Source organism: Dermacentor albipictus, chromosome 8 (assembly GCF_038994185.2).
Source record: "Dermacentor albipictus isolate Rhodes 1998 colony chromosome 8, USDA_Dalb.pri_finalv2, whole genome shotgun sequence".
Taxonomy (NCBI): Eukaryota; Metazoa; Arthropoda; class Arachnida; order Ixodida; family Ixodidae; genus Dermacentor; species Dermacentor albipictus.
The window spans coordinates 18,811,209-18,833,266 of NC_091828.1; the positions used below are offsets into that span (position 1 = coordinate 18,811,209).

General features: G+C 49.8%; 1 protein-coding gene across 6 annotated transcripts in view; it reads left to right on the forward strand.

The window, feature by feature from the left end:
• The window catches only part of LOC135919562 (uncharacterized), a 97,265-nt gene that overhangs the window by 25,481 nt on the left and 49,726 nt on the right, over positions 1-22,058 (forward strand). For 4 of the 6 annotated variants that reach the window (XM_065453474.2, XM_065453472.2, XM_065453471.2 and 1 more), the window contains exon 2: positions 20,372-20,441. In XM_065453474.2, the coding sequence (XP_065309546.2) occupies positions 20,372-20,441 (70 nt within the window). Of the gene's footprint in view, positions 1-20,371; positions 20,446-22,058 lie in introns of all 6 variants that reach the window. The other 2 variants (XM_070523101.1, XM_065453475.2) reach the window with 1 other exon arrangement.

The window sequence follows — 22,058 nt, forward strand, 5'->3', positions numbered from 1 at the left end:
GCCAATGAGAACTTTAATTTCTGCCAATGTGGTATTTAGCTCTACTCCATCTCTTTGCAGTGCATAAATGTTGGTGAAATGTGCTATGTCATCAAAAATGTTCTCTGGAGAATACTTCACAAAGTACTCAAGCGGCTCAAGGATAGCTGATCCTCGGTCAGAGTGAACCTGCACTCAGTGTTTACTGGTGAGAATTTGTGTTTGACGTCGACGTACATTGCTTGCATGTCGGTGAGGGTCTTATTCAGCCGCTCCGTAAGACCATTCGTCTGTGGGTGGCAGGTTGTTGTCCTCCTGTGCCTTGTCTGACTGTATTGCAGAATGGCTTGGGTGAGCTCTGCTGTAAAGGCCGTTCCTTTGTCGGTGATGAGGACTTCTGGGGCGCCATGTTGCAGCAGGATGTTTTCGACAAAGAATTTCGCCACTTCAGCTGCGCTACCTTTCGGCAGTGCTTTAGTTTCAGCAAAGCGGGTGAGATAGTCCGTCGCCACGACGATCCACTTATTTCTGGTTGTTGACGTCGAAAAGGGTCCCAACAAGTCCATCCCGATCTGCTTGAATGGTCGGCAAGGAGGCTCGATTGGCTGGAGTAATGCAGCTGGCCTTGTCGGTGGTGTCTTGCGTCGCTGACAGTCTCGGCATGTTCTGACATAATGGGTGACGTCAGCGGTCAGGCGTGGCCAGTAATACCTTTCCTGTATCCTCAATAGTGTCCGGGAAAATCCGTGGTGTCCAGCAGTCAGATCGTCATGCAGGGCGTGCAATACTTCTAGACGCAGTCCTGACGGGACAACAAGAAGGTAGTTGGCACGCACTGGTGAGAAGTTCTTCTTTACGAGTAGGTTATTTTGAAGCGAGAACGAAGGCAATCCTCGCTTAAATGCCCTAGGGTCAACATCGGTGTTTCCTTCCAAATACTCGACGAGGTTTTTCAACTCCGGGTCTGCTCGCTGCTGTTCGGCGAACTCTTCTGTGCTTAAAATGCCGAGGAAGGCGTCGTCATCTTCGTCATCTTGTGGTGGCAAGCCAATGGGGGCGCGTGATAGGCAATCGGCATCAGAGTGTTTTCGTCCGGACTTATAGGTTACAGCGATATCATATTCTTGCAGTCTTAAGCTCCACCGCACCAGCCGTTCTGAAGGATCCTTTAAGTTCGCTAGCCAACACAAGGCGTGATGGTTGCTGATGACTTTGAATGGCCTGCCATATAGGTAAGGGCAAAATTTCGCTGTAGCCCAAATGATGGCGAGGCATTCCTTTTCGGTTGTAGAATAATTGCCTTCCACTTTTGACAACGACTGGCTAGCATAAGCTATCATGTGTTCATGTCCATCTTTTCACTGGTCTAGGACGGCACCGAGGCCTAGGCTACTGGCGTCAGTGTGGATTTGGGTATCGGCGTGCTCGTCGAAGTGCGCAAGTACGGGCGGTGACTGCATGCGTCGTTTGAGTTCTTGAAATGCTTCGGCTTGCGGCGTTTCCCACTTGAACTCGATGCTACATTTAGTTAGCTGTGCCAGCAGCTCAACGATGCGGGAAAAGTTCTTGACAAATCGCGTGTAGTAGGCACACATGCCAAGAAATCTACGCACTGCCTTCTTGTCGATGGGCTGCGGGAACTTTGCGATGGCAGCTCTCTTCTGCGGGTTGGGGCGGACTCCAGACTTGCTGATTACGTGGCCTAAAAACAGAAGCTCATCGTAAGCGAAGCGGCACTTTTCTGGCTTCAGAGTGAGCTCTGATGACTTGATGGCCTCTAGTACTGTCGCAAGCCGCCTAAGGTGATCGTCGAAATTTCCGGCGAAGACAACGACGGCGTCATCCAAGTAAACAAGACTGGTCTGCCACTTCAATCCTGCTAACACCATGTCCATGATACGCTGGAACGTTGCAGGTGCCAAGCACAGTCTGAAGGGCATGACCTTGAACTCGTAGAGGCTGTCTGGTGTGATGAAGGCGGTCTTTTCACGATCTCTCTCATCGACTTCTATTTGCCATTAGCCAGACTTGAGATCCATTGACGAGTAGTATTTTGTGTTGCAGAGCCGATATAATGTGTCGTCTATCTGTGGTAGGGGGTGTGCATCCTTCTTTGTGATCTTGTTAAGTCGACGATAATCAATGCAGAAACGTAAGGTTCCTTCCTTTTTCTTCATCAAGACAACAGGGAATGCCCACGCGCTTTTTGACGGCTGGATGATGTCGCGCAGCATTTTGTCGACTTGTTCTCTTAGAGCTTCGCGTTCTCGCGGCGAAACTCGGTAAGGGCTCTGGCGGAGTGGTCGAGTGCACTCCTCGGTGATTATGCGATGCTTGGCGACTGGTGTTTGTCGAATCCTCGATGACGTCGAAAAGCAGCCTTTGTATCGTCGGAGCAGACTTCTGAGCTGTTGTTGCTTAATGATGGAGAGGTTTGGATTAATGTCGTAGTCTGGTTCGGGAACCATGGTCGTCGGGGCAGATGCGGCGGAATCCGAGAGGACAAACGCATTACTGGTTTCCAGAATTTCCTTGATGTACGCGATCGTCATGCCCTTGTTGATGTGCTTCAACTCCTGGCTGAAGTTTGTCAGCAATACTTCAGTTTTCCCTCCATGCAGTCGAGCGATCCCTCTTGCGACGCAAATTTCACGGTCTTGCAGTAGACATTGGTCACCCTTGATGACGCCTTCTATGTCGGCAGGTGTTTTGGTGCCGACGGAAATGACAATGCTGGAGTGAGGCGGGATGCTGACTTGACTTTCAAGCACGCTTAAGGCATGGTGACTACGAGAGCTCTCCGGGGGTATCGCTCGATCTTTCGACAGCGTTATTGACTTCGACTTCAGGTAGATGATTGCGCCGTGTTGGTTCAGGAAGTCCATGCCGAGAATGACGTCTCGTGAACACTGTTGGAGGGTAACGAAGGTGGCAGGCTAAGTACGGTCATGAACGGTAATTCATGCCGTGCAGATTCCAGTCAGGACACTCCAGCGGTGCGAATTTGAGGGCCTTCCCATGCAGTTCTAACTTTCTTCAACTGGGCGGCGATGTGTCTGCTCATTACGGAGTAATCGGCCCCTGTGTCCACTAAGGCGGTAACTGCGTGGCCGTCGAGAAGCACATTGAGGTGGGTTGTTCTTTGTCTGGCGTTGCAGTTAGGTCTTGGTGTCGGATCACAGCTGCGTCGTGTTGAACGGAAGCTGGAACGTCGCGTCGTCGTCTTTTGTCGGTGTAGTCTTGGCTTCCTGACTTCGTCGGGACAACGGCATGTCGTTATTATGTCGTCAAGATGGTCTCTTCGGCCCCTTCGTTGGTGGCGGAGGATCTTCATCAGTTCCACGAACAGCAACCGCACCTCCATCAGTTGCTGCTTTTAGTTTTCCGGATATGGGCTCGCAGACCGGCCCCGGGCTGGGCCAGTGTATGGTCAGTGCTGCGGCGACAGGTAAAGGCCTGGTGACAGCAAACGGGACGGTCGTCGAGGGCTCCACTGTGTGGCGGTGAGCTAGTCGGTGATATCGCGAGGTCGTTCGCCAATCTGTGGTTGCGGCTCGTTAATGGCGAAACCTCGCAGTCCCATCTCCCGGTATGGGTTTTGGCGGTACAAGTGGCCGGCTCTCCGCAGTGATAGCAGAATGGGCGGTGGTCGGGGGCTCGCCAAATGTCCGTCTTCCTCACGTAAGTGCGCTGGGTGATGGGTGGGCATGCGGGCGGCGGCGGACGACGGAATGACGTCATTACAGGGCCCTGGCGCAGTCGCGGAGGGCGACCTTGACGGCGTGCGACGGCGACGTATGTCATCGCTTCTGGCTGGGGCTGTGGTAATTGTGGTTGCACCTCAGGAACTCCAAGCTATCGGTGCACCTCTTCTTTTACGATGTTGGCGATCGAGGCCTCTTGAGGCTGCGACGAAGGCAAGACCTTGCACAGTTCTTCGCGCACAATGGCCCTCGTGGTCTCACACAGATCGTCCGTGGCCAGTGATTAAATTCCTGTGTAGTTGGTAGATTTTGTACGGTGGGTGAATTGCCAGTTCCGCTTTTCGAGTGTCTTCTCAATGCTGGTGGCTTGCGAAGGAACTCTTCTATGGTCTTTGGTGGGCTTCGTATCATTTCACCAAAAAGTTCTTCCTTCACACCACGCTTGAGTAGGCGGACTTTCTTCTCCTCTGGCATATCCGGGTCGGTGTGGCGGAACACACGGCTCATTTCTTCTGTAAATATGGCAACGTTCTCATTAGGGAGCTGCACTCTGGCGTCTAGCATAGCTTCGGCCCTTTCCTTGCACACGACGCTTGTAAAGGTGCGCAGGAAGCCGCTACAGAACAGGTTCCATGTTGTTATGGTCGACTCCTGGTTCTCAAACCATGTCCTCGCGGCGTCTTCTAAGGCGAAGTACACATGCTGCATTGTCGTCGGAGTCCCAGTTGTTGAAAGTAGCAATCCGTTCGTAGGTCTCCAGCCAGAATTCTGGGTCTTCAGTATCTGCTCCGTGTAAGGTCGGTGGGTCCTGAGGTTGTTGCAGGATAACGGGGGATGTTGGGGCAGCCATTGGGGTTGTCTTGGCCACAATCTTCTTCGTCGTCTCAGGTAGAAGTCCGTGCTTTGGGGGCAGTCCTTGCAGTCTGCTGCTAGCACACTGGTCTTGGGCGATGTCGGTTTTGTCCTCGGGCTTCGGGCTTGGATCGCGGCTTTGCGGGGGCGTTTGGCACATGACCGCACAAGCACCTCCACCAGATGTCACGTGGTAGTGACTGTGAAGAAAGCAGCCAAACTGAGAAAGACGAAACTAGTGCTTTATTGGGCGAACTTGCGCCCTCAAAAACAGGCTACACTCAAAGAACAGCGACAGCGGCGAAGACAGTCGGCGATTGTCGAAAATCTGATCAGCGGGTCAAGGGCGTCGGCTTTTATACAACAGTCGTCGAATGTTCCAGAGTAATGGCTGGGACCCGCGTGCCTTCCACAAAGTGGTACATTATTCGCGTCCCGCACACACGCGATCAGATTACACAACGTTCGGTCGCAGACAGCAGATGGAAGCATCGATAGCATTCCAGAAACTTCCGATACATGCAGGCACGTTCTGCGCTGTGTGATAACATTTGTTAGGCAGTGAAACGTGTCGCCTGATAAAGACAAACACGTACACGTGTAAATATTGTTATGTGTAGCTGACGTACAAGTCTATTTACAATATATTTACACGTAGACAAACGGTGGCAATGATGGCGACGCTATATCAAGCGGAGGCCACGTCGTCTTCCTTCTCCTCAGTGCAGCCACACTGTGGCGGCTGTTCCGTAGCATCACCTCTGGCAGTAGAAGCGCTGTCCCGGTGCTTAATCTAGACATACGCGGCGAAAGGTGTGTGATATGGCTTTAGTCTCGCCACGTGAACGATGTCACTTGCAGCCGACGATGACGCTGAGAGGCTGGCGGGGATGACTTCATACGTAACATCGGTCACTTGTCGCACCACACGGTATGGGCCAGTGTAGCGCAACAGCAGCTTTTCGGAAAGGCCCACACGTCGAATGGGGGACCAGACAAGCACCAGAGAACCCGGAGTAAATTGTACGTCGTGGTGGTGGCAATCATAGAGGCGTCTCTATGATTGCCACCATAGAGGCGTGTGCGATCGTGTCGCGGGCGTATTCAGTGGTTAAACATGTGGCCGAGGGCAACAAAGTGTCCAAGGGCAACACGGTTCTCGGCCATATAGGAGATAGAATGGTGAATAGCCGGCGGTGCCGTGACGCGATGAATTATAGGTGAACGCCACATATGGTAAGTGAAGATCCCAGTCGTGGTGGTCGGTCGCGACGTACTTGGATAGCATGTCGGTGATGGTCCGGCTGAGGCTCTCCGTGACGCCGTTGGTCTGTGGGTGGTAGGACGTGCTTAACTTGTGCTTAGTCGAGCAGGAGCGGAGGATGTCCTTGACGACTGCCGACAGAAAGCTGCGGCCACGGTCAGTGAGTAATTGGCGCGGAGCACCGTGCACTAAAATGATGTCATAGAGCAGAAAGTCGGCAACGTCAGTAGCACAACTTGGCGGGAGGGCTCTGGTGATTGCGTACCGCGTAGCATAATCAGTAGCGACGGCGACCCATTTATTTCCGGAGCCCGAGAGAGAAAAAGGTCCAAGAAGGTCTAGACCAACACGGAAAAAGGGTTCTGGTGGGATGTCGATCGGCTGAAGACATCCAGCTGGATGTGTGGAGGGCCTCTTCCGGCGCTGACAGGGCTCACAAGCGGCAACGTAGCGCCGCACGGAGCGGGCGAGGCCCGGCCAAAAGAATCGACAGTGTACACAGTCGTATGTGCACGAGACGCCCAAGTGTCCAGCCACGGGAGCATCGTGAAGTTGTTGGAGGACAGTCGAACGCAGGTGTGATGGAATTACGAGCAGAAGGTCATGGCCGTGTGGATCGAGATTGCGGCGGTATAGTGTCCCTTCCTTAAGGAGAAACATCTGGAGAGAGGCGTCGCCAGGCGTTGACTCCAGATGGTCGATGAGGGCTCGTAATGAAGGATCGCGGCGTTACTCATTGCCGATTTCGAGCTACTGGGACACAGAGAAAATGCAAGTGATGGTGTCCGCATCAGCTGGGTCGTCGACGGTGTAGCGGGACAAACAATCGGCATCCTGGTGCAAGCGTCCCGTCGTGTATACTACGGAGAAGGTATATTCTTGCAGGCGTAACGCCCAGCGAGCGAGTCGTCCTGTGGGGTCCTTGAGTGAGGATAGCCTGCAGAGCGCGTGGTGATCAGTGATGACACAGAAGGGGCGTCCGTACAAGTATGGACGAAACTTGGCAACAGCCCACACAAGAGCGAGGCACTCGCGTTCTGTGATTGAATAATTGCGCTCGGCGGGTGATAGAAGTCGGCTGGCATAGGCTATAACGCGATCATGTCCACGCTGGTGTTGTGCTAATACTGCTCCTATGCCGTGACCACTGGCATCAGTTCGAACTTCCGTTGAAGCAGACGGGTCAAAATGGGCCAGAATTGGAGGCGTGGTGAGGAGAGTAGTGAGCTGCGAAAAAGATGCGGCATGGTCAGGTCCCCAAGAAACTAGAGCGTCTTTCTTCAAGAGGTGGGTAAGGGGACGGGCGATGGCCGCAAAATCCTTCACAAAGCGTCAGAAATATGAGTACAGCCCTACGAAACTACGAACGTCCTTGGTAGACTTCGGAACAGGAAAGTTTGTAACGGCGCAAATTTTGTCCGGGTCAGGTCGCACGCCTCTGGCGTCCACGAGGTGTCCAAGGACGGTGATTTGGCAGCGAGCGAAGGGACATTTTGACGAGTTCAACTGGAGACCGGCTCGGCGGAACACATCAAGAATCCCTGAAAGGCGGTCTAGATGCGTGTCAAATGTGGGTGAATAAACGATGACGTCGTCCAGATAGCACAAACAGGTGGACCACTTGAACCCCTGAAGCAAAGAGTCCATCATTCGTTCGAAGGTGGCGGGCGCGTTACAGAGACCGAAAGGCATCACTTTGAACTGATAAAGGCCGTCAGAGGTAACAAATGCAGTCTTCTCTCGGTCCATGTCGTCGACGGATATCTGCCAGTATCCGGACCGTAAGTCGATAGAAGAAAAATAAGTGGCACCGTACAGGCAGTCTAGAGTGTCATCAATACGTGGCAAAGCGTACACGTCCTTTTTTGTGATTTTCTTCAGGTGGCGATAATCTACGCAAAAACGCCACGTTCCATCCTTCTTTTTGACAAGTATGACGGGAGAAGCCCAGGGACTACAGGAAGGCTCGATAATGTCCTTTGCAAGCATCTTTTTGACTTCCTGTTGGATAACAGCTCGTTCTGACGCAGAAACACGATATGGACGTCGGTGAATAGGGTTCACATCGCCAGTGTTTATGCGATGGGTCACGACGGACGTTTGACCTAAGGGTCGATTGTCAAAGTAAAAAATGTCGCAATAGCCTTCAAGAACGCGGCAAAGGGCTGCAGCTTGAGCAGGTGTAAGGTCAGAGGAGACCATCTTCTTAATGTCGACGTCAGTACTGTGCGATGATGTCATGGTATGGGCTGAGCTGTAACGACCTTCCACAGTGAATGGCTCGACCTCATCATCCTGCAAAGCGCAAATTATAACCAAGGAGATCCCCTGAGGCAGAACTTGCGCAGTTAGCGCGAAATTGACGAGTGGAAGGCAGGTGCGGTTGCCAGTAATTTTCAGCACAGTGTGCGGCGCGATAACACCATGTGTAAGCATAATGGCCGGAATTGGTGCGGCCATGTAATTGCCGTCAGGTGCAGCTGGTGAGGACAACAAGTCTCCGTGTGTCATAGAGTGAGGTGGTAGGCGAATAAAATCTGTGCAGCTCAGATGGCTGGGAGGCGGGTCCACAGGGTCGGCAAGAAGAGGCAAGTCAAGGCGAAGTGAGCCGGCCGAGCGGTCAATGAGGGCAGAATGATGGGCAAGAAAATCCAGACCGAGAATGAGTTCGTGAGGGCAATGCTCGATGACGGTGAAGAGAACGACGGTGTGTCTCTCAGCAATGGTGAGTCGGGCAGAGCACATGCCAACAATAGCGACAGTCCCTCCGTCGGCAACTTGTACAAATCGGTTCGGGGCAGGCGTCAGAACTTTCTTGAGCCGACGGCGAAGAGCAGCACTCATAATGGACACATGCGCCCCGGTGTCAATCAACGCACACACCGGAACATTGTCGACGAGAACGTCCAAAAGATTCCTGTGCCTCGGTAAGGTGAAGTGAGGATTTTGAGCCAATGTTGTCTTTGCAGCTTCACCTCCAGAAGCTGCGCTTTCCAATTTTCCGGTCGGGGATGCGGCGAGTAGGTCGGAGAAGGAGCACGGCGAGACGGGGGCGAGCGAGATTGACGACGGGAGGGAGAAGGCGAGCGGGAGTAGCGGGGTCATGTCAAAGGCATTGCAGGGTCAGATGATGAGGTGAGCATAGAAGAGGCGAAGGAAAAGGACGCACTAGAGGGGCGAGGGTGGTAATTAGGAGAATAGCGTGTCGGGGAAGTCCAGCGGCTGCGGCAGTGGCGAGCGACATGTCCAATGCGTCGGCAGTTAAAACAGATCGGCTTGTAGTCCACGGTTCATCATTCGGAGGGGTTGCGCTGTCCATAACAGTAAGAAGGGCGCGGTGGGGCCGTGCGTGGAGAGAGAGGTTCCGAGCATGTGGAACGAATGGAGTGCAGGCCGACGTTGGATAACTCTTGACGGACGATGGCCTGGATCAAGGAGATTGTCACCGGAGAATGATCAGGTGACGGAAATGAATGACGGTTGTGCCGCTTGGACCTCACGACGAATGATGCGGGTCAAGTTGTCACATCGCGACGGCTCGTGGAAGAGGTCGTCACAGGGTGACGTAGCAGCTGTGTTGGGAAGTCGCGTGATGTGCTGGGATACTCGGCGGCTTTTAGCGTGCTCAAGACGGCGGCACTCCTTGAGGATCGTATCGATGCTGGTGACGTTGGTAAACACCAGCAAATTGAAGGCGTCGTCAGCAATCCCTTTGAGGACGTGATTTACCTTATCGTCCTCAGACATGGTCGGGTCAGCCTTGGCACAAAGGTCCAAGACGTCGAGAATGTAGGACACGTAGGACTCGGTTGACGTCTGTACACGTGTGGCTAGGGCTTTCTTGGCATTGACTTGACGACCGAAGGGATTGCCAAAAAGGTCGCGGAGCTTCTCTTTGAAGAGATCCCAGCTCGAGAACTCCTCTTCGTGAGTCTGGAACCATGCAAGTGGAGCTCCGCCAAGGTAAAAAAGAACGTTCGCGAGCATAATAGTCGAATTCCACCTGTGACTGGTGCTGACATGTTCATATAAGCGGAGCCAGTCGTCAACATCAGGACTGCCGACTCCGTTGAAAACACCAGGATCCTGAGGTGGGGTAATGGCGACGTAGGTCGGGGCTGCAGGCGGAGACGATTACGTAGATGAAGTACCGCCAGCAGGAGCCCTGTTGAAAGTTGCACTGTTGCCGTTGCGACCGCTGCGAAGCTCCATGACGGGTAGGGGGAACGTCCACCTCCACCAAATTAATGTTACGTGTAGCTGACGTACGAGTCTATTTACAATATATTTACACGTAGACAAACGGTGGCAATGATGGCGACGCTATATCAAGCGGTGGCCACGTCGTCTTCCTTCTCCTCAGTGCAGCCACACTGTGGCGGTTGTTCCGCAGCGATATGAATACATACACCAACCAACTCTCTTGAATTTTTTGTAAAGTTTACTAATTTGTGCCCATGCTATGATTTCATAAATCTTTAAGACAAGTGTTACGAAGGCTAGGTTCTGCTCACAAAAAAAAAAGTTCTAAAGGCATCACAAGATGGGGCAGTACAAAAGTTGCAGAAAGTGTGTACAAGAAAATGTTGAATGGTCTGATCGATGATGGTGATGTCGTTGTTAAGTATCCGGAAGCCCACCGGACCACCCAGGAACTTCTGGACGTTGAAATTTACCATGGCAGGGATGGGAGCACCTGCAACCGTGATTCTCAATGGTCTCCTCCTCAGCGGATGGGCCCCGCACAGGTGGAGTTAGCGGTACTTGGCGGGGTTAAGAGCGAGACTGAGTTCCGAAGCGAGAGCTTCAATACGATCAATGTGGGCCTGCATCACCCCGGGACTGGTTGCCAAGGGTGTCAGATCGTTGGTGTACGCCAGGATGTTGTGTTGACGATCACCACCCTGTATGGCTCAAATGACGGGGTCGACGATGAGGTTGAACAAGAGCCTGCTAAGAGGACAGCCCTGACGGATCCTGGCAAGGATGGAGAGGCGGGGTGATGCCGTCAGCAGCGATGGTCCTCGTACGGTAGGTGGCATACTGGTTGGCTATGAGGTCGACAAATCAATTGCCTGCACCGGCTCCCCAAAGTGCATCCAGCAACGCCTGATGAGGAATGGACCCATAGGCGTTGGTGAAGTCGAGGAATGTGACACAGATGTCCTCATGGCCACTGCGGGCATTGTCTAGCCGTTCCTGGAGGACAAAGTTGTGCTTAAACACTCAATCATGAGGAAGAAGCCCCTTGTGGCAAGGGGAGAGGATGTGGTGCTCCCCCAGCTAGTCTTGCATACGTCCTCCCTGGCACTTGGCATAAAGCTTGGCGGCTGTGTTGCCAAGAATAATAGGGTGCCAGCTGCGGGGGTCGGACTCGTCGCCTTTCTTGTGAATAAGGATTGTTCAGGAGGTCCTCCAGCTTCTGGTGTACGATGGTACATTTCTTGTACAAGATGGTGTACAAGAAAGGGTGCCTGTGCCACCCTTTCGTGGCTGCGCGAGACAACATATACTCATCGGACAAGTTTATCCAGACACTTGAAGCTGGAAAAATCGGCAGCAGCAAACGCGCTAGAAAAGTCACTGTGGTCTTAAATATGGTGCGTTGCTTTTCAATCGCTGCTGTGCACAGTTTTCTTGCTTTTGGTATGCTGCATCTGTAGGTGGATTGTCGTTAATAAAGTGCATATGTATCTCGCAAAAGATGCATGCTCAGGGCACAAAACTGCATTTAACGTTCCGCTTAGTCACATCTGCTGACTTTTTATGACCTTTGGAGCTCACAGATTGGCAGGTATGAGTATGTGCAATGTGCAAGGAGAGATGTGTCCAGTGCGTTATTGTTCACTTGTGCATCAAATGGGACCAGCCATGACCACACACAATGGCTTAATGGCTGTGGCATTGCACTGCTTAGCACCAGGCCGCGAGTTCTGTTCCTGGCCTAGTTTCAGTGGAGCTTAAATGCGAACACACTGGTGTACCGTGCATTGGGTGCACGTTAAGGAACCCCAGGTTGAGAAATTTAACCAAGATCCCCCACTGTGGTGTGCCTCCTAATCGTATTGTGGTTTTTGCTCGTAATACCCCGGAATGTTATTTTTTTATTCATTTCTTGAACACCGTGAATCACTAGCCAGAGCATTCAGGTCCAAGGTTTCACCTGCGTGCACCCTCTTGCACCACACCAAATACTAGTTGTGATGAGGCACAACATTGTTGTCTTTGAACATTGTCACTGCTTGCCACAGGTAAAAAGAGCACCGCTGTCATACTTTGCATGCACTTAGTAACACTGTGTCTCGGGTGAAGCGTATGTGCACAACTCTAATGCAACAAATGCACAGGGCAGAATGACACAGCAACGTCCTCCTCTGTGTGGCTGGTTTCCACCTCTCTCTGAAGCCTGATTTACTGTTCAGTCCACTGCATGTCGTGCATGTTGCACTGTTGCTTGAGTAAAAAGTGGTGGCAGCACATTCCCTGAAGAGGTGCAGTAAGGAAGTTGGCTGCTATGTAATTATCATGTCCAGGCGTTGCCTCACTTTGCCTGTCTATGAAAATGAAAAATTACATGTTGCCTAAACAGCTAACCACGTGGCTTCCCCGCCATCATGTGCACGTGCAGGGCACATCAGCACCTATCAGGCTAACGCATTCACATTTTGATAGTTCTTGCCTTTGTGGTGGAGTGCTTAACCGCCAAAGCCTTTGCTTCACTGCTATGGTATACACAGTGTGGTTATCTGCTGTGCTGGCTGAGTGCCTATGTCATTCTGCTGCTGAGTTTCAGGTCACAGGTTCAACTCCCGGCCATGGCAGACACATATCAACGAGGGTGGATTGCAAAAATGCTTGCACATAATTAGGTACACATTAAAGACCCCTAAATGGTCAGAATTAACTCGGAGTTCCCCACTATGCCTCTATGTTAAACCCCACAATTTGATTTTTTTTTGTCCAGCAAGTTTGATTTTACGCAAGAAACCATCACTATTGCCAATAAAGAAAGACACCTTGCTGCCAAGAATTTCGAGCCTCAAAGAAGAAAAGAGCTTGGGAAACAGGATTTTGGCTTTCAGCAAGTATTTAGAACACCTTGCTGGGCGAGTTGGTGCATGGCTATGTTAGGAAGAGTTGTGTGTATAAAAGGACGATCACAGGAAAAAGACGGAATAGATGGAAAGAGCGTAAACTATCAACTGATTTTATTCGTTTCAAATCTGCATATATAGGCAGCGTTCACACTTGATTAAAAAAAAAGGGGAATCAAGAGCAGAGCAGCAGCTCTATGCAGGGATTTTGAATTGTCTAGACTTGCAAATTCAATAAGTAATTGTAGAAAGAAAGCACTTTTGGTGTTTTTCACTGCAAGAACCCAAAAGGTCTCTGTGCTTCTCAGAACAATCATCAGTGAAAAGGGTTTGTGGCAGTTCCTAATTAGCCAGTATTCGCAGAAACATTTCAGTGCTGTACAGGTTGAAGACCCATTAGCCACAAAAAAATTCAGGTGATGTACGTTGTTGTAGCTTCGACGGGGCGGCTGGACGGAAAGGTTATGGCATGAGGCCTAAACGGCCGGGGCGCGCAGCGCCACAAGAAAAGAGCCGGACTGCTCCAGTTGGGGACCAGACAAAGAATTAACTTTTATTTCTCCGAGGGGAAGCAGGAAGGCAACTTGCAGCGTTTGGCGCTGAGTGGCGCCCTGATGTAAAGACCCAAAACCGAAACCAGAAGCTAACACAGGATACCACATCACCTCTTCCTTGAAAGAAAAAATGCTCTACTCGCTCTCCTCGCAACAAAAGTCACGAGTCAAAGAACACATGTTAGCACTGTAACATACATGATAGTGATGTCATCTTTACACAATAGAAAATTGTATCTTTGGCTTCCCCCTTTAAAAAAACGCACAACATGAAAACTGAATGAATTATTGCACTCCAGTTCTGCAGTTTCAGTACCCGTCTTGGGCGGACGATGAGATGCAGCCTTGCACACAACGTTAACACAAAGAATTCACGAAGTGCAAAAGTAGACAGTAACCAACATCTATGTGCCCCCTGGGACAGCACTGATGGGTGGCTCGTTCGCCCTGAGCCTGACTCGATACAGTCTGTGGCTGTCGTGGATTGGGTATTTACACTCCACAGTCCCGCCCCGTAAGAATGCTAACGACTTTTAATGTTAAGAACTTTTTGGCGTTAATAGCTGAATTCGCATGGGAGGGTTGAAACCTCTGTGGACAGTAACCGAAGGCAACAAGCTACTTGGAAACATAATCCTTAAACCGTTCCGGAGGTTGTCTATGGCGTGTAGACATACGGAGGACTGGTTCAGGTTGTAGAGGAGGAACAGCAGAAGTGTTACTCGTACTGGGACTGGAAGGTGTGTCAGAGACCTGAGTGCCTTCAGGGGCAGTGTCTTGGGGAGGAGTGTCGCACGGACGTTGAGGTGGCTGTTCTGCACGGGGTGAACCCAGAGGTGGTGGGGGTGAGACAGGTGGTTGCAAAGAAGGGGTTGCAGCAGGAAAATGAGTACCAGTAGGAACTGGAAGAAAAGGTGGAAAACCATCATCAAAGGATGTTCCGTCATTGAAATGACTCCTTTCATTTGTTTCCTCCTGACGTACCGAGTACTTCACCAGTTTAGACGCGTTCCAACGCTTGCCATTTTCAAGCTGGAAAGTACTTCGACCTACTTTGCGGTAAATCTTGAATGGACCGGAATATTTAGGACCAGATTTCCGTGAAGTACGTACCCTAACCAGATCGCCTGGCTGAAACTGAGGACATTTAGTTGCGCGACGACGATCCGCATACTTATAGTATTTTCCTGTTTCTCACGTACTCTACTCTGCACTTCCTGGCGCAACTTTGGAGAAGCGAATTCAGGATGAATTGGAGGCATGTTTGCAACGTCCAGCCGAGTTCATGGTTGTCGACTATGGGGCAGCATAGCTGGAGGCACACCGGTAGTCATATGGGGAGTAAACCTGTAAATTGCCAAGTATTCTAAGACCGCAAGTCTGAGGTCTCGCTGTTCCAAAATAGCAATCTGTATGAATTCTTTAAGGACACGGTTAAATCTTTCTACCTGGCCATTGGCCTGTGGGTAGTAAAGAGAGGATAAGAAATGCTTAATGCCTCTTTCCTTCAGGAAGTTTTCGAACTGTGCAGAAACAAACTGTGGTCCATTATCGGACACTATAGCATCAGGATATCCTTCCCTACTGAATATGGACATGAGACTGTGCATGATGGCTTCCGATGTGACGGAAGGCATAAAAGCAACTTCGGGCCATTTGGAATGATAGTCAACCATGACGAAAGCAAAACGAGCATACTGTGGCGCACGAGCAAGAGGGCCTATTATGGTTATGGCTAACTTTTCCCATGGTCTTAATGGCCATTCGACAGGTTGTAATGACGCAAAAGATGGTTTGGCAGATTTATCTGCTTGTTGGCACACAAAGCAGTTTCCCACCAGTTCCTAAACTTTCCTATCCATGTGAGGCCACCAGTAGATGCCTCTCAATTTTCGTGATGCCTAAGTGACCTTCATGAGCAATAGACAGGAGTGTCTGACGCAAGGAAGCAGGAGAAACGATACATTCACCTCGGAGAAGTAGATTATCCATGTAGGACATTTCGGATTGTACAGCAGCATACGCCTGTAACTCTGGTGGAAGGTCCGCCGCAGTTCTCCATCCTTTTACTATTTTGTCTTTTAATGCTTGGCACACTGGATCTGCCTGTGTGGCTGCTTGGAATTCCTCCTTTGTAATACAAGGTGAAACTAAAGACACTATTTCCTCATCTCGTGCTGGTTCACATTTGGGAGGGACAGGTAGGCGTGACAATGCGTCCGCAATAACATTTTGGTCACCTTTACAGTACTGAATGGAGAAATTGTAATACAGCAATCTTGCATTCCACCTTGAAATTCTTAACGGTCGCTGTCCAGGACCCTTTGAAGATAGCAATGCGACTAGAGCTTGGTGATCAGTTCGTAAAGTGAACTGTCGACCCCACAAGTAAACATGCCAATGTTCACACGCAAGCAGACATGCCAATGCTTCCCGTTCGCCTACGGAGTACCGTCGCTCTGCGGAAGATAACGTACGGAAGCAAAAGCTACTGTAAAGAGCTCATTTCCGCATTTTTGCTGTAGGACATCTCCTATGCCAACGTCAGAAGCATCAACCGTTACAACAATAGGCAGATGCGGTTGAAACATGCGTACCACCGGACGTGATGCAAGTACGTCCTTAATAGCTTGAAAGCTGCATTCAGTATCCCGATCCCAGACAAAGGCTTGTCCTTGCCTTAGGAGTTTCTTTAGTGGTTCCACTATGTCGGCATACTGCGGGATAAATTTAGCATAATATCCCGTGAGGCCCAGAAATTAATGTAGAGCCTTTTTGTCCTTAGGCTGTGGTGCCTGCACGATTGCCTGTATTTTACTATCCATCGGCGAAATGCCGTTTGCAGAAATTTTATGTCCTAGGAAAGTTAATTCTGGGACACTGAATACACACTTGTGGTTAAGCTGCATGCCTGCATTACTTATCCTCGACAGGACTGTTTGCAAATTTCTGTCGTGGTCACGTTGAGTATGACCCCATACAAGCACATCATCAAGGTAGCACAAGGTGCCTGGACAGTCTTTCAATACAGATGACATGATCTGCTGGAAAGCGGATGGCGCAGATGCCAAACCGAAACACACACGCTTGAAGCGGAAAAGACCGTCATGAGTTATAAAAGTAGTAAGCTCATGGCTTTTCTCTGATAATAAAACCTGATGATAAGCGGACTGCAAGTCCAACTTACTAAAGACAGTAGCACCAGCGAGTCGATGCAACAGTTCGTCAGCTCTCGATAGTGGAAAGGCGTCAATGATGATAGCCTTGTTGGGGTCTCGAAGATCGACGCAAAGTCGAATGGAATTGTCCTTCTTTCGAACAACGACGAGCGGAGAAATCCACTCGGACGCAGTGACTCGTTCGACGACATCAGTTGATTCCAGGCGTTGCAGCTCGGCGGAGACTTGCTCCCGGAGAACCAGAGGCAGAGGACGCAGTTTCGCTGAGACTGGTTGCACAGAAGGTCTGAGACGAACGTCGTGGACGAAGCCCTTTACAGGTCCCAATTGCCCTGAGAACAGATGGGCGAACTCTGATGGAGCGTTGTGCGGAAGAGACGGAGGCTGAATGCTTGCGTCGGCTGGAAGTCCTGATACCTGACATGTGAGCGAAGACCCTTGAATGTCAATTCCCAAAGCTTGAATGGCATCTAAGCCCAGAAGAGAATTGCCTTGGTTCGTGACGTGAAATGTCACTATTGCAGCATTGTTGTGATACTTGACGAGCACGGAGAAACGTCCTGAATGTAGAATTTCTTGCTGCGAATAATTCTTGAGTCGAAGACTCAAAGGAGATAATGGAAAAACCTTGAAATGTTCTTCGTATAGGGAGCTGTTCATCAGCGACACTGTAGCTCTTGTGTCCACGAGCAACTTGAGTGTAGTATTCGCAATGAGGACTTCGGCGCGAAATGTTGCCGGGTGGAAATTCGGTGCTTGAATTGTAAGCACAAACGGGACTGTAGAGGCTGATTCTGTATCAGCGGTAACGGAAACAAGCTGCGTTCGAGCAGGAGGCTGTCGCTGCGTTCGGTTTCTCGAACGGCAAACCGAAGCGTAATGTCCCACTTTTCCGCACGCACGGCAGGTAACGTGCTTTGCCGGACAGGCTGGATCGGATGCGATGTGGCGAGGTGAACCACATCGGTAACAATGGGGTGCGAGTTCTCCAGTGGCTTCGCAGAGTTCGGGCCGTACGTCACGTTGGCCGGCCGCTCGATGCGACTGCCCGCCACGCCGTTGATCGCCATCTTGAAGGTGCCGGGTCGAGGGAGAAGGGGGGCGGTGCCCGCCATTTTGCGCCCCCGGGCGAGGAAGGAGATGGCTGGCGACGCCATCTTGGCGTTGTGTCGAGACGTGCTGAATAGACGAGTTGCTGAAGACTTCAAGTTCCTTGTCAACTTGCTCCATGCTTCGTCCGATTTCCTCGGCTTTCTTGAGCGTGAGGGACGATCCTTCGTACAGTAGCTGTTCTCGAACTCTTTTTGATGCGACGCCTTGGAGAATTTGGTCGCAAAGAGACTCGTCGTGCCAAGTCCCGAACGCACAAGCAGGCGCTAGCCTTTGTAGCGCGATGCCGAAGTCCTGGAAGGTTTCCCCAGGTAGTTGCTTCCTGTCCCGGAAGATAATGCGGTGCACCAGGGGATTTGAGCTTTCTTCATAGTGCTGGTCGAAGATGCGAAGAATGTCTTCGAACGTAGCGGCCGTCTGGTCCGTTTGCGACGGGAGGTCATAGTAGAGACGCTGCCCCTCGAAGCCTAAGTTGCTCAGTAAAATGGCCTTCTTCCTCTCATCTTCTAATGCTTCGCATCCGGTCGCCTGAAGAAACATGCAAAAAGAATGTTTCCGTGTGAGCCACGGTATCGAAGGAGTACCGGGTAATGCAAGGAAAGGCGGCATGGGTGGTGCAAACGCCATGCTGGGCACGGAGAACAAAGGCGGGGGAGTTGCGGTGGACGACGCCGAAGTGGACGTAGCGTCTTGCATGTCGGAAGGAGGGGAGCAGCAGAAGTAGAAAGGCAAGGGGCCGTAAACGTAAAGTGAGTGGTTTACCTCGTCGCCACTTTGTTGTAGCTTCGATGGGGCGGCAGGACGGAAGGGTTACGGCATGAGGCCTAAACGGCCGGGGCGCGCAGCGCCGCAAGAAAAGAGCCGGACTGCTCCAGTCGGGGACCAGACAAAGAATGAACTTTTATTTCTCCGAGGGGATGCAGGAAGGCAACTTACAGCGTTTGGCACTGAGTGGCGCCCTGATGTAAAGACCCAAAACCGAAACCAGAAGTTAACACAGGATACCACATACGTTAATTGAATACTAATGCTCATGTTGGCTACGTTTTTTCTGTTGATGTGAACGATTTGTTTTATTCGGTGCCTCATGATGAATAGTTCGTAGCCATCAGAGAACGCATTGAAAGGAATGGTGAAATAGGGTTTCAGAACTCCGCTGGGGTACCAGTAGACAGCTTCATGTGTTTGCTCAAATTTTGCAAGCCGCCTTTATATCTTTTAAGTACTTTTACATGCAATGGCAGGGCATTTGTATTGGTTCACGTGTCACCCCAATCCTGTGTGTGATATATTTTTAGCTGACATTGACCGCTCCCTAAATCATGAGTTTTATACAGGTGGTTAAAGCTTTTAGATATGTTGACAACTTTTTAGTTGTTGTATCCAAACAAAGTATGTTAACCTACACTGATTCAGTGAGCAGTATTCTAACCCTTTTTAGACAATATGGAAAGGGTTTGGCTTTCACACACGAACTTCCTACTAACTGTTTGTTGCAGTTTTTAGATCTTAAATTCCAGTTCGGCTTGCATCATATCTGCCGGCAGTATGGACCATGAGCACAGAGAGAGCTTTTACCTTATGCTACGCATTCGAAGATAGTTAAAAGGGTGATTGCAAGTTCGTGTCTGGAATCTCCTCTCACAAAATCAGTGCAATGCAAGACAGCTTCCATAATCAAATTAACAGGCTGCTTCCAGCCGGCTTCTCCTACGAAGTCATCACAGCAGTGGCCGAGAACTTTCTTAAGAAGGAAAAAAAAAAGGAAAAAACGTGGCAGCACCACTGAGTGCTTGCTCAGAAAGAAAGCCACTGTTGTGCCATATGTGCACCAAGTTGCCCACAACATAAAAACAAAGTGGCGAAACGCCATGGTGTCCCTGTAGTTCTTCTCCAAATAAGCTCGCTCGGTTGTGCCCGAAAATCAGTGGAGAAGGAGCCAGATGAAGCGGTTGCAGAATAAAGCATGCCGAAACTTTCATGAAATGGGCCACTGGCGTGGTATATCAGATCTCGCTCAAATGTGGGCGAGTATATGTGGCCCAAACAGGGCGCTGCGTGCATGAGTTTGCAGGCGAGCATGCATTGTCAATTCGGAAAAGAGAAGGAGCACACTTGCCCACTCATTGCCTTGCATGTAAAGGATGTAGACCACTCTTCAACAACATTAAGATTCTAGGCAAAAGCAAAAACAAAATAGCGCGTGAGCTTTTGGAAGCTTTTATATCAAGGAAAAGGGCAACGACTGCATAAGCGATACTTCTGTTGCCTTTATTATGCTGAACACAATTTTCTGTGCAGCTTGTGTTGACATGAGGCAGGTTTGATTTTCCTTCTCCTCCTCCTTCCCTCCCTTCCTTTTTTTTTTTTGTCGCATGTGAACACTGCCTATATATGCAGATTCAAAACGAATAAAACCAGTTGATTGTTTGCGCTCTTTCCATCTACCTTATTTTTTTCCTGTGTTCGTTCTTTCTTGGGCCCAACTCTTTCTAACATAGACAGCAAATATTTGCTGCTTGTTGCATCTGAATGGACCAAAAGTGCTTGTGTGCAGCTGAGGTGTGCAGCTGAGAATCAAATTTTTTTCTGTTGTGGCCAACGTGTTTGTGGTAACTGCATTTTGGTTCTGCAGGGAAGCAGTGTTCGGGCGCAGGCCTCTTCAGTTGTCCAAGGTTCACAAGAACACAGCTGTCCAAGCACAAGTTAGTATGTGCTCTTGATTACTTTGAATTATTGGGATCGTACTCTCTGTGCTGTGTGTGAAGCCCAGTGAAAGTATGTGCTGCAACTGTGACCATTCCACCACAAACAAAAAAGCTTCCTCACTATAGGAATATGCATTGAAGATGGTTTCCAGCAAGTCACTGCCTGTTATAGGGTCACGTGCCATATTTCAGGTTTGCTAGTGGTGATTGAAACATGTGATTATCAATATACTGCTCTGAATTTCATGAAGTGCTGAAAAATCCTAGAATATTTCTTTCAGCACTGCTTATTGGATCATGTTTGTACATTTACCCATAATATTGACCAAAGGCCAAGCCAGTCTAATCCAGTTAGCAGTGTTGTGGTAAGAATTGCCCTTTTGCAGGTGATCAGTGTTGAAGGTTAGTAGGTGCTCTTTCATGGTTATGGGCACCACGAACAACAAGGACAGAAAGAAATCACACAAGCCATCGCTCGCCTATGTAATTTCTTTCTCCGTCTTCATCTTTCACGCTGCTGGTAATTATGGATTGGTGGTGGCTTAATTGTAATTTGTCACATGCATACAAAAAAAAACAATTTTTTTTCCTTGTTGAGGAAGACACTGTTACTTTTTCACGTGTTCATACTGAACACTGCTTTAGTCCTTGGAAATTCATTGTGAGACCTCGGGTGTCCTTTTAAATTTCGGAATTTTTTCAACAACATATGCTACAATCCATTGGTGTGTGGACATTTGTCATGGCTACGAGGGAACTACACTCAGACCCAGCACAATACAGCTTCATGCAGCGCCAAGCTGGTCTTCTGCTTGTCTTGCCTCTGGTCTTGTGCTACCATGTTCATAATGATTTTCTTCACTCTGGTTTTTACTATCTGATGTTGTAGCACTTGTGTTGCCTTGTTTCGACAGGATGTGGGGAACTTCAAAGCCACTGTAGCAAATTTTCAGCACACAATTTGGGTCATTCAAGATCCAAAGGGTGCACTGCATACTCATGGTTTGCATAAACTACTGTCAATGAAAAGAACTGGAAGACGAAGCATGGCAAGCTTTGTGACCAGCCTCAGTGGTTGTGTGGCTGTGGCTTTTGTAGCTTGCATCGCTTCCTTGCTGAACATCAGCAGTGTTTTCGGATCACCATTGTGAACAGAAATGGGGTCTTGCATACAGAATGTACTATGCTAGGCTGGCGGCCTCTTCACTTGCACTGATACCAAGCGATGCATTTGAGAAATGAAATTTGTTTTCCACTTTTACTGCACATTTATTGAGCTGTATTATATGAATTCCCATTTTGATAAATATGTGAGTTTGCTAGGGTATGCTTCAGTGCCATTCATTCGAACGCAAGGGTATTGAGGTCATGTCTTCAGCTGTTAATTTTTTGTGTGTTAAATGAAGAAAGCCCCCCAAAAATACTGGCAGTCCTCAGACTTCCCTAAACAATTTAATTAGCTTTCTGACAGCCAGTTTCGGTAATGTTTTTGGTGTGTCATGACATCATAGTGCAGAAAGCAGCCACGAGGGAGGGAGCAGGACATTGCGGGGTTCTGACACTTGCTCTGGCTCGCTTGGTCACCTCCTGTGCCGGTGCGCATTGTGAGGCCCG